This window comes from Lissotriton vulgaris, unplaced genomic scaffold, assembly GCF_964263255.1.
Source record: "Lissotriton vulgaris unplaced genomic scaffold, aLisVul1.2 SCAFFOLD_771, whole genome shotgun sequence".
Classification (NCBI taxonomy): Eukaryota; Metazoa; Chordata; class Amphibia; order Caudata; family Salamandridae; genus Lissotriton; species Lissotriton vulgaris.
In genome coordinates, this window is record NW_028247168.1 from 872011 (window position 1) to 885759 (window position 13749).

At 39.0% G+C, this 13749-nt stretch overlaps 1 protein-coding gene across 1 annotated transcript in view; it reads left to right on the forward strand.

Annotated features, from left to right (window-relative positions):
* The window catches only part of LOC147665610 (period circadian protein homolog 3-like), a 321666-nt gene that overhangs the window by 306675 nt on the left and 1242 nt on the right, over positions 1-13749 (forward strand). The window contains exons 16-17 of the mRNA XM_086949648.1: positions 3949-4096; positions 9342-9469. Coding sequence (XP_086805774.1) covers positions 3949-4096; positions 9342-9469 — 276 coding nt within the window. The remainder of the gene's footprint in view (positions 1-3948; positions 4097-9341; positions 9470-13749) is intronic.

Here is a 13749-nt window from a genome sequence, read left to right on the forward strand (position 1 = left end):
GTTGACATACTGCAATAACACACTGTAAATACATATTTGTCAATTGCCTGTGAAAAGAAGACAATGTAGCCTTGCTACAGCGCGGCTCCAAAAATTATTTCTAATCATCACTCACCATTTACCTGAAACCTTTAAACACACAAAACATGCACCAGTGGGGCCCATAACACTGCGCTTTTACTCTACTCACTTACACTTGGCTTCAAGGCTTTTGGTGAATCATAATGGAGAAATGCTGTAACATTTGGTGGAGCGTCTAAACCTATTTAACTATTTATTATTTACACCTGCAGTTTAAAACAAACAATTTACCATAGTTTATTAAACATTGACTTATTCAGACACACCACCATAACGGCAATGGATCTGCTAGAAAAAAAAGTAGGCGTAGGAAAATCACAAGACCAGCTTTTAAAATTCCATTTCCCAATTTTATTAAAAGCAAAACTTTATTATGTCTGCATTAGTCAATTCTTTATTTTGTTAAATCTCAAACTTTATTTCAATAATGATCATTTTATTCAGAGCTCAAGAAAAATCGCTTTAGTTTAGATTTCAGTTAAGTTTAGCAAATAACAGATAGTTCCAACTTCAGTCTCTCCTAACATCCCTGTCTAACACCCTCATCTTATCCTAATAGTCCTGCAAAGCAAACAAAGTAAAATAGAACAGAGTCTTACATCCAGGAATCGGTCAGCAAACGGGCAGCATCTCCGATAGAAATTGAAAAAGCGACCCCTTCTACTCAAATCCAGGGGTTTTTATACCTTAATTCTCCTAACTTAATCTATCTAAAAGTAACTTGTCAGTTCTCATTCAAATTCTCATTGGACAGTTTCGGGGTGGGTGAGCATCATCTCACAATTACGACACACTTTTTTCTATGTGTCAGCGGAAAAATAAAGGGTCTTTGTTATGTTCAGTTTGCGGCCTAGGCGCATCTGCGACTAGCAACATCCATCCTCTTTCCCAGGCTCTTGAGCATTACATCGTTCATGCTTGGCACCCATCCTAGGTTCCGGGCCATATTCAGCGTTGAACTTTTCTCGGACACAAGCAGTTCACTCTGACTTGCAGGTTTTAGCGTGCCTGCGCTTTTCAGCTCTTGCTCACAGTTCACCCACACGTCTATTTTGTTTAGGCCTCAGAGGCCACTTTTTGAAACTATCATAGAAACAAACACAAATTCATGTTAGTTATTGAATTGAAACCCATTCTGTTTACCTCCCACCATACTTATGTTTCCAATTAGTTGTTACCTAGCAAATAAGCCACACAAATGCGTTTATACTTACATAATCAACCTTCCCTTTTCACAATACGTGTACAAAAAGCACATTTAAATAGCGTTTTGTTTATAATTAAACAGCACATTAGTTCACAATACAATAACATTACATATTAGCTAGGTTTATTGTGACATGCAAGCAAATTAGTATTACCGTGTGTAAAAATAATGTGTGCATCCTACTCTATGGTTGATTATTTTCTCAAAACATGCAATTAGTAAACATTACTGTTATGGGACATTGACTTCAGGAGGGGTACACAAAATTTTGCGTTTGCCACCTCGCTCCATCAGCCTTACATCTTATAGATAAGGATAACAAACTTTTAATAACACATTGAAAATGGTGTGCCTGTCACTGCAATGAGTTAGTCAGGCGTTCAAATAAGTCTAAAACATGCATGATGATTAACCAAAGTTATAGGTGTGCCTCTCACCGCGATGATAGACAGGCGTGGCTTGAAACATTTCTTGAGGACGTGAAGGAAAAAACTCACATGAATTAAAACCACAGAAGATAGTTGATCACTAATTTAAAAGAAGAATTCTAACTTTGGACACTAGATGGCAACGTAACATTGTGAAGAGTATTGAAATAATGAAATTTAGTTCATGTTAAAATGACATCGTCACTCCAATAAGCTTCAAAAATGTGTACTGTCAAATGCTAAAGACCTTCCATATACTCTTTCAATATGTCCAAATGTAGACTGTCATGAAGTACACCGAATCTGACAACAAACGGTAGTAAACACTGACCTTTGTAAAATGATCCATTTGATTAGCATGGCGCTGCAGTTAAAAACGGGAGAAAGGAATAAATAAAACACTTGGTAAAACTCCCAATCGTGACTTTCAATACCGCACCCACAATGAAGAACGTGGTTGGCATGTTGAAGAAAGAAAACTGAACCACATGAGGAAAATGCAACTTCAAAATGGAGGCACTCAAAAAAACGTGAATACCGGATGGCTCACGGTGCGCTCCTGTTGTAGAGCATCCATAGGCAGCATAATTGTCCAGCATAAATTAAGACGTCACAAGAGGGTCGCGATACCATGTACAAGTTAAGGTACACGAGCTCTAATTTAAATTTGGAATACAGCTCAACTGACATTTATTTTACAGGCTTCAGAGAGGGAAAAAAAAGATAAATTTCAACGAAGAACATTTTTATTAAGCTTACGATGTTGTTCTCTTCGACAGCAGGCAGGGATACTTGAAAATTATTATGAAAACCAGCTGCAAACAGATAAAAGATGTTGCACATCCAATTCAGCACTGAAGTGACGACACTTGTGAATCCTGGGACATCTTCAAGCTTACATAAACCCCAATGTTCACCAGAGATATTGGTTTCCTCATAACGCCATTCACTGTTGCCAAATCCCAAGACATGATGCTGGTTCATGTAGAGATGAAGCAGATGCAGCGCTAGTAGAGAGGAGCTCTACTAAAAAATGTCACACATCCAAACCCACAGCAAGGGAAGATTTGAACTTAATAAAGTAATGGATGATGAACTTGAAGAAGTCTTATGTAAAGCAGAAGTAGCACACATCCCACTGGCGACAAAAACACTGGCAGCCACAGATTACCTTGTTTCTAGTTGCACAACTACGTCGGTTGTGGCACAGTAGATGTTTTTTGTGGTACCGCAGACATTTGTACTGGCATAGTTACTTCTCCAAGGTGTAAGCAGACTTGTAACCGTATTTACTGGTGTACACAAACAGCCACTGATTACCTTCTTTTCTAATGCACCGTATACATTTCTTATTGCAGCTTTGGCTTTTGTTGTGACTTGGTAGACTTTAGAAGAGGCGAAAATATAGACATGATGACTTATTACCAGCTGATGAAAGTACACGAACACAGCACAACTGGTCTTGGGCTGTCCGTTGTAGTGGACACTGGTGGGGCAGAAAGGCATATTTGACTGGTTTCTTGCTTGACCGGTATCTTTTCCTTTAGTTACTTGAGTCTTGAAGCTCTTCATCTGTAATCTGTAAATGTAGTAGGTTCTTAGCTCCAGATTGTCGCCATAAATGTAGTGAGTTGGTCACACATGTTCAGGTGTCATAAGTAGACGCTGTAGTTGTGGCCAGGTAGAAGTAGAAGTCGTTTATTAATTTCTTAGATGTAGATACAATAAGCCCCACCAGGAGCAGCCTCCTAGCTGCTCAGCCCATCCTCAACTGACAACACTCATGCACCCAAGCATTCCACTCACACTAACATTCTAACCGGAACACTCACACTGGCTGAGCAGCTAGATGCAGAGGAGTAAAGGAACATATGTACAACCTGAGGATACTACAGTATCACAATCTCAGCCAGGAAAAATCAATGGTGGCTAGTGACGTGGCAGCCCTGTGGCAGATGGGCTGCCACGTCAAGTCTTTCAGACAGTGGAGCATGTTGAAACTTCACATTTCCAAACCCAGCAGTTCTCTACACTTCTAAATTAAGTCAGGGAACCATGCAAAACCTTAAGTGACCCGCATATATATTTTATAGAAACATTAAAAAGAAAAAACTATACATAAGAAGAATCTGTTCTCCCACGCTCTCCATGAAATGGCATGTTGATGCATAGCACCAAAGTATATTGCAGAATGAGTTGGCAAGAATTATTAAAATAGCAATTTATTTCTAGGAAAGCCTCCAACCTCAGCATCATATTTCCCACTATCAATTGGACTCCCAGCTGCCGAAGGACATGCAACATCTTCCTGTGATGCATTAAAAAAAGGTCAACATATTCCATCGTATCAGCAGATCAACTGCGTGGACAGCATTATCAGGTACGGCCACGTTACAAGGACATAGCATTGCCATCTAATGAATGCGGTGTGTACTCGCTAATTACTCCCTAAATAAAAAGGACACTAGCTCAAATACACACTCTGTTGTATTACGGTTGGAATGGGAGGTGGGCTTTATAAAGCTTTAAATGTGCATAAATTTCCTTTTTGAAATCAGAAGTGCGTCTTTCACCATTGAATCAAAATGTATGTACATGAACACCCATTTATTGCTATCTCGTTATCCTATGCTTGCTATTTGTAGTGTATTAGAATTCAATAGAGAAACTATTTTCTTTCAATAGTTACAAAGTTAAGGTTTTAGAATATATGGTTTATTTTGAGAACCTAGCCAATATTATTAAAACAGTAGTATGTTTATTTTGAACACAAGTTTAGTACTTTATATAGAAGCAGAACATATATTATTTTGTGAATGGTGAATAACTGAAATAGGATATAAGTCCATCAACAGATGAAGTAATGAATCAGTGTATAAGCATGGAGTAAAGATGAGTATATATTAAAACAAGAAATGTTTCATCTGAAGGATGAATGGTGTAATAAGATAATGATAATTGAGTTCATGTATGAGTAAACAATTGTATGAAGATGGATAGATTAAGGCTGCTACTACAAAAATATTCTTGCAAGTAGCATTAGATGCACCAGGGTACTGCTGCACAGTGGACTCTGGCAAAACTACTAATGAGGGTACCTAGGTACAGTGGATCTGGTGTAGCGCTTGGACTATGGTTGGATTAACTGTTGACAGTGCTTTAGGAGAGTAAGAGGCCTGTGCATTAAGGGAGCTATTGTCATTATGCTGCTGAAACCAGGTCAGAATTCAGAGAAGAGGGCTTCCCAAGAGTCTGTCTTGAGCTCACAATGTTGTTCTTCTAGAAGCTATAGAACATAAGGTCAGAAATCTGCAGCCTGCATGATGGGCCAAAAATTCTAGATTAAGAAACTCAGTGAAGTGATACCGTTATGCCTTGAGGAGCCTAGGGCTTTAACGCATCCCCTGTTTGTCAATGATTTCACACTTCCAGCAACCCAGGCCTCTCTCTAGATTACTTTCTCCTTCAGGATGGTTGACTCTTTGGATGTTCCTTGTACATCTTCTTGCAACTATGGTACAGCACTAGGAACTAGATACCACCACTATTTCACAGATAGTCACATCATCACTATTAGAACCCAAAAAATGGCAATCTGCCATCTAGATATCTAAATGAACAGCGTGTAAGAAGTAGGAAAATAAAGGAATAGGTTTTAAGACCTGAACTATAAGATTTTGTTTGGCACTATATTAGCACAGTTAAACCTATACATATCTATCATGACCATAATATTGACTGTGAAATAGTGTCACATAGGTGTTTATAAAAGTAAATGCACACTTAACTTTACAGTATTTTAGGAGTAAAAAATATAAAACAATATATATATAAAAATATATATTACCTACTGGCGGTCGCCAGTAGGTATATATAGTTAGGATTTTTTTGAATAGGGATTTCTGACTATATATCGCGCACCCGCAATCCACTGCTGATCATGTCACATATTACATCATTCATGACATGGTCAGTGACATCACTGATGACATCACTGATGACATCTCAAATGACATCACTGATGACATCACTGATGACAACATCCAGTGACTGTATGTTTCTGTAAAGTTAAAATTTATTTTTTTATTTTTTTTGTCCTCATTTGCCGAACCCTTATGTGTGTTTGAAGAAACCACCGACCACCATATTGTGCTAACTTGTCCTGCCCACCAGGAAACTATAGTGTGCGTCAGACAGTTGCACAAAGGAAACAGATCTTAGATTGGCGGAAGAAGGAGAAAACCACACACAAAAAGGGGGACCTTTAGAAAACTCCATCTAGGCATATTTCGGCCTGTTGGACCAGAGATTCGGAGAAAGACCCTTGTTGTAGGTCCATGGAGCAGGGAAAACCGGCATAATCATAGGACCCGGGGGGAAAAAAAAAAAAAAACCCCGGAAACCTACTTCCACTGTATCAGGTATTCCCAAAAAGCAACTCTTTTCCTACTGCAGGATCTGGCCAGGTCTACTTTAGAAACTTCATATAGGGATGATAACCATCCTGCGTATGTAGGAGGGGCTGTATCCACCCAAAACTACAGATCTGTCTCCTTGCCATTAAAATTGCAAAAAACAGGAAGGATCTGGCATGCCCTAAGATGTTTTCATCAATCCCGAAGATAATCAGAGGGAGAGTGCTACTCAAAGTGATATTTAGAATAGAAGAAAGGGCATCCATCACCTCTTCCCAAAAACGGCTAATGGCTGGGCACTCTTTAAACATGTGCACATCTGAAGCTTCTGCAAGATCACATTTGTTACACTTTTTACCAGGCTGGAATTTGGCTAATTTTTGTGGAGACAGATATGCCCGATGTAAAGTAAATAGGTGGTTTCGTCTCAGCCAAGCTGGCTTCACAATTTTATACAGTAAACTAAAAGAGTTCCGCCACAAATGCTGACACTGTTCCCCCACATTGCTACCCCATAGCACCTCCGGGAGGTTGATGTCATCATCTATCTCCTCCAGGATCGCCCAGTACCAACATGTAACCTCCTTTCCCCCCCCTGGTCTTGTCATCAATAGATTTTCTAAGTTGCTGTAATTTTCCCAGGGGAGCTCCCTTCCTTATCAATGCCTGAGCTCAACTGGTCAATTGAATGTATTTAAAGTTGGTTAACCTTGGCCCGACTCTCTCCCGCAAAGCCTCCCAGGGTAACAATGAACCTCCTGCTATCAGTTCTCCCCAGTTAAGAATTCCGGCTTCCTTTATTGAGCATGCCAGCCTGTCTTTAAGACACAAAGGAGTGCCTGGCGAATCCCAGATGGGGGCTAAGTTGGAAAAGTAGCTCATCCCTGTTTGTTTCCTAATTATGGACCAACTACTGGCCAATGAATGAAGAGTTTTTAATTTTATCTTTTTAAAGAATTTCTGGTCCCCAAACTTAAAAAGAAAACCGTCAGATGAAAGTTCTGACCCCTCCAACATAGCTCGAAACATCCTCCCCCTAGGGTTATCCACTGGTGCTTTTAGAAGCATTCTTGAAAAAGATAATTGGAAAGCCCAAGCATAATATTGGATATCTGGAGACGTTAACCCTCCTTTTTCTCTCTTTCTCCTCAGTTTTTTCCAAGCCAATCTTGTGGCTCTATTCCTCCAAATGAAAGAATTTAATTCTTGTTGACATTTAGATATTTGTTTGACATCGAAAGCCATAGGGATAGAGTTAAACAAGAAGGTATATTTAGGCAGGATAGACATTTTTATATAAAAAAAAAAAAAGTTAAAATATGTCTTAGATATTGAAGAATGAGTGGATGTATAAGTGTCTGGATGAAGGATTTAGTAGGTGCATGACTGACTGTATGAGTGAGTGATTAAATGTGTCTCACTGAGTGCATGGGTTAGTGACTAAACTGTCTTAATTTGTGCATCATTATGTCTGCTGGTCTGTAAACTGCTGCATGTGTTGATCAGTAGCTATGTGAGTAACTATATGGGTTATTGATTGGTTTCCCAAGTATTTGTATGGGAGACTGAGTGTGTGTGTGGGTGGCTGGGAGGTGTATGACTCTGTGCATAGATGTGTGAGCAGTTGATTCACTAGATGTATGGGTTCAAAAGTGCATGTGGAAACAGCTGTATGGGCTGTTGACTGTGTGCATGAGTGTATTGGTGAGTGAATGGATATCTCAGTGCTACATGTCAAAGTAAGTACATATGTAAAACACAGTACATGTGAGAGTTGACATATATAAATAACTGTGCATAAGAGCCAGTGAATGTGTGAGTGGCTGTATGGATCATTGTGAACTTGTATCAGGGATTGTATAAGAGAGTAAATATGTGTTAGTATATGTTTGAATAAGTAAGGTGTGTATAACTGTATAGTTGAGGAAATGGAGGTGTGATTGATTCTTTGCATGGCTGACTAGGTGTGTGAGTAACTCCATGGATGAGTGACAGTCTGTGAGTGTCTGTTTACACTGAGTGTATCTAAGGTTATATTAGAGTCTGAAGAGGTTCATCGTATTATCACATGAATGATGTCATCAGTGATGTGATCAGTAATGTCAAATGAGATGTCATCAGTGATGTCATCAGTGATGTCATTTGAGATGTCACCAGTGATGTCATCAGTGATGTCATTTGAGATGTCATCAGTGATGTCATCAGTGATGTCATTTGAGATGTCATCAGTGATGTCATCAGTGATGTCACTGACCATGTCATGAATGATGTAATATGTGACATGATCAGCAGTGGATTGCGGGTGCGCGATATATAGTTAGTGCAACTAACTATATATGCGAATTTCAATGGTTTTGTGTGAGTAAAATAAGGTTTTGTAAATGCTAATTCCTAACTATATATGGTCTATAACCTATGGTTTTTTCAGTGAATATATATATATATATATATATATATCATGGTTACGATGTATATGTGGATTGATTTGTCAGTGGCTGATAGTGTGATCGGCTGAACTTTTTGATGATAAGCTGGCTAAATATAGTGCCCGAGCTACCTCTTCTATCAAGTGATCAATCCTATTCTTTCCTTTCCAGAGGCAGTAATATGAGCTTGTTTGGAATGAGAGCAAGCAACTCCAGTAATGTTCAATATGTTATTGCATAGTATCATATAATCGTGTTAGGCCACCATCACAGTATTTCAGAGTGGAATACCCTTCTGGGATTCTTCTATGCACTGTTACTGGTGCATTGCAGTTGGTAAATGTTTATATTGAATCCTTATGTAATAGGGAATATTGCTTAGAGTTCTGCCTAGTAATTCTCAGTCAGCACATTTATTTTCATTCCTATCAAATAGCACAGCAATAGCAGGAATTTTATAGGAGATGCCAGTAAGTATTGAATATTCCAGCCAACCAGGATCTCCACTTAGAAATTCCTCCCAGCTCATAATTTGGGAATAAATGAGATCCATGCTTTGTTTGTGTATGAGTCTTCTCCGCTTTTTTCACAGCTTTTTTATTTTAAAACATAACTCGCTTGCTACAGATCTTCATGGGTGAATAGCATTCTCTTTGTATCCTAATGCCGTAAGGCCCATCATAACCACTTGGTGTTGCCGTAAATGTTTTTGAAATAAGATGAGTATGGCTGGCAGTGTTGGGAAAAACTGCTCTTAAGATTGTGGAACTTTTTTGTTTAATAGGTACCTTGAAAGCTACAGCATCCCTGCACGGAAAAGAAAGAGTATAACATCCATAAATACAACATCATCATCTTCACTAGAGGACCGAGTGGCCCAGTGTAAACGGAGGGGGTCAAAGGTTTTGGAAGGTAACCTTCAAGCTGAATCGCACACAAACATACAAACACTCTCTCTCTGCATCTCTGGAGACCTTTCTAGTTGTCAAGCAAATCTGTTTTAGATTATATTCCTTTTTTAAGAACTATTTGGATTGCTGGAGCTACTGTTGTAGGGCTTGGATTTGGCACAAAAATCAAATGTTTGCACATTGACGATAACGAAGGCCTTTGCCACTACCTCTTGTAAAGGCTTCCATTTTGCCAATAGCCCTGATCTGATTGTCCTTGTTAGTTTGCACTAATCATGTAATCCAGACCCAACATCAGTGATGCTAATTATCATTCTTCCATTAACCCGCTTACAACCATGCAGAAATTATTTATACTGGGCCGCAGTATACCCAAGTAAAATAAAATGGGACATAGTGAGAGAAACGGAGACACTAGATATCTTCATTCTGCCTGTTCTTACAGCCGGGCTCAACATGCATTGCAGAAGTGTTAATATCTACAATGAGAAATAAAACTTTTTGTATTGTATAATTTGCATTCAGTTTGCTTTCCATAACATGACACATGATATTGTTGCAGGATTCTGCTGGGAAGCAGAACTATGCCTTGGGAGAACAGGACTGTAGAGTGTAGGGACTGAGCCTCTCTATCACTGCAGTACCTGGAGGCCCAAATCGGGCTAGTTAATAGTGCCTCACCTGAACTCCTTACCTTTCCAGGGAAGCAGGTGAATTCGGCAAACCTAGAACACGAACCTCTAGTCCCCCAATGGAACCATGGAAACAGATAATCACATTTCGTTCTCAATCTTGCATGTCCATAGTAAACCAAGAAAGACATAAAGGAAGGTTACAATATATTTATTGAAACTATTGTAGCCTATTTTGAAGCAAGTGTGCTGCGATTAGTGAACAAATACTGCTGAGCAACGTAATCAACATCACTAGCAGGCTGTAAACTAGGAACAACTCAACCATGGTAACTAATATATCCATGAGAGCACAGGGATATATTAGTGACCTCTGGGATTAGCACCAGAGTTGGGTGATCCGCATCAGAGGTGTAAATTCATTTTACCCAAGGCTGCTGCCTCCGTTCCTAGATCGGTGTCTCTGCTGAAAGTCTCCTCTCTGCTCTCCCAGGGGGCGGGACATAGTTTATATGATAAGAACTATTCTGTTATAAAACTGCAGCAGTGCTACCATGTTGTGTCTAACTACATTAGGAGATGTTGCTGGCTGGGCACAGGAAAGCAGTACACCATATTTTTGACCTTGTACGAAATTTTCGGCTTGAATCCCAAGAAGAATCACTGAATAACAAATAATATGTACATCATACTTCTAAAATAATATGTCACTACAACAATGTATTATGTGTGACTGGGGAAGGCAATGGCAGGATAAAACAGCTAATAGGTGCAGCCAAGGGAAATCCAAAGTGGGCCCAGAAGGGAAAACACTACAATATGTCTGGGACAATCTCTGTATAACCAAATCTCTGTTGTTGGTTGGAATCCTGTGACATCCTAGAGCCCTGAAATGTTTTTGAAATCTTTGTGGTCATTTTATGAAATAACCTGAACCAAAATATGATAACTACCTTCAACAGTTTATGAATCAAGTTTTAAAACATTAGGGTTAATATAATGAATACATATTGATATTGTGCAGCTCCTCCTGACAATATACACAATCACTTTCCCACCACTGGCAATATCTTAATATGGTACATGACACAATGCAATATAAACAACATCTGTATAAGTTAAGTATTCCTCATGCAAAATAATAAGTGCACTAAAAGTTGTAATCCTTGGAAAGGATGACTGCAGTACCAGCATGCAAAACAATGTTTAAATCCCTGATCTCTAGTTTTAGCCTAGACCACTCCTCTGTATCCAGTAGACTTTGATAATTGCACTAAGTTCCATATTTACTTGCAACAAGGTTCTGGTTGCAGCAAGTAAATGTCTCTATTGCCATGAGAAACATATGCACTATGTCTCCACAATGCTGTCACCATTGCCTTGAGACTCCTGGGGCGCTCTGCGACATATAGGCACCTGGAATCTTGATTCCAGTTGTGCGTTTCACGCAGTGCAAGTGTTGCAGCTGCAAATCCTCACGCCAAAGACACCCATACTGAGTGTGCATCACTAACAACCTCTGTGACGAAGAGCTTGTGCACCAAAAATGCTCAGAGGAGCTTGTCTCCCTTCCAGCCCTGCATACAGAGGTGAGCACAGGCCACAGATCATGACAGTCCTCCCACACTGTTCTGTCATTTTCTCCACTGCATGACTTCCATGTATTCCACTTCATTTGGCTGCTATTCGATTTGGCAGAAGAAAAATGTACTTACTTGTAATCCTGGATCTCCATCATATGAATCTTTGCGGAATACTGGAACACTGAATATATCCTCATCCCTATGATATACCAAAACACTTAGCAGCCATACCTATGAATGTAGTTTGAAGAGGCTAATCCCTAACTAATTTTTTATTTGTAAACATAGATGAAATGAAAGGGAATGCCACCCAGGTCTTTATGACACAGAACCATTTAAAAATGCATTATGTCTTTAAGCCTCATATATGCATCGCACCGGGCACAGCCACATGCTGTGATGAGGATCCCTTGATACTGGGCCCTGCACATTATTCGAATCAGACTGTATTTTTCTTATCTATAGTTTCTATAGTAGACAAGCAACTCTTTACTCTTCCTTTCAGATTTTTACAGCCTTTTTCTTTAGTTTTGCAGCTTTTCTTTCTCTAAAGAGAAATGTCTTTCATTTTTGTTGTCTGAAGCATGGAAGGAAGAAGTTGGAAAATGACCTCCATTTTATATGCCTGCCTGGCAATCTTGACACCCAATAGTGTCGTTTTTTGTTTTAAGATAGCAACAATAATTCTTAAAGATCATGATGGAATAAAACCAGCAAGAAGAGAACACTTCAGACTCCCTCTGGTGCAGGTGCTGTTCTTCATCAACTGGTTACACCCTTAAAACAGACTATCTTTGACAAACATTTGTAATGCACCAGAAAACCCTGTGCTACATGTCTAAGTTTGTTTGTTTTCATTCAAGCAACATGTTCTTCTTGCTCTTTGATTATCAGTTTTAGTCTTAAACAAGAGCTGTGTCCTTGTGACTTGCCACTTTGACAACAGCTAAACTCAAATTCTATCATAGTCTGGGGATATTTAATTTTCAACTCAGGGATGTACAGTGTTTGTTTATGAGGGGTGTACTATGCAGGTTTTCAGGATGACCACATTACGTTAATGCATATAAAATTAGTCTAAATGTAAATCATTTAAATAGCCAGTGATTAGATTGATAATTGTGTTTTATTATATTGTATTCTTATTTATATTGGGTACCATACTCCTTAAAAGGACTAAAGTGCTTTCTTGACTGCTGAGTAAGAATCTGCTCCCGTGTATAAGTATATTGAAATTCATGGCCATAAACAGGTGACAGATGCCTTCTGATTTGTATTGATTTCCTGGGCACCCTTTGGGTTTATGATTTGACGTGTGTTGTAAGTACACTGACCTATGTGGGAAATGTTCACAGGAGTGCATGAGGTATATTCAACAGTGTGCTGAGATATTGCAGATTGTGCAACATAAATGAAGACCATCAGTACTTTGAATGCGCCTTCATATGGTCCAGTGTAATCCAAGGCTAGAACTTTATAATGGGCCACACACTTTTGTTGGTCATAAATAAATTTCTGGTCCATCGTGGGACCTGTGCACTTAAGTTACTAGGATATTTTAATACATTTGACAATGAGCATGAACATACACTTCTGGAGGCTCGGTTATGTCTTGGGAAAATCCAAGTCTAAAATCTTTATGAATCTAGAAGGCTGTGGATAAACACTGGTTGCCTGGTAAGTGTATCTTACATGTTTGTACCAAGACATATATTTTGCCTTCTGTGTTTCTCCTTAAATGGAGGATGGTTAGCAACATTCCAATACTTAAAAAAAATATTATTATTGATTTTATGTTAGAAACAATAGAAAACTTGCTGACAACCTCTACAACATTGGGCTTCCAGTGGACCCATACACCCTCCATGTAATTTCCGCTTCCAGTAGCATATATCAGCAAAATAAGAGACCAAATGGAAAAAGATCCATTCATCACTTCACTCCAGATAAAATCACCTAGTCATCAGTTGCATCAACTATCTCCTGGCAGACTATAGAAGTTTCCCCACCATTGGGATATCACACATCAAGTTTGACCAAGCTCTCCCGCAATTAACTGACAGTTT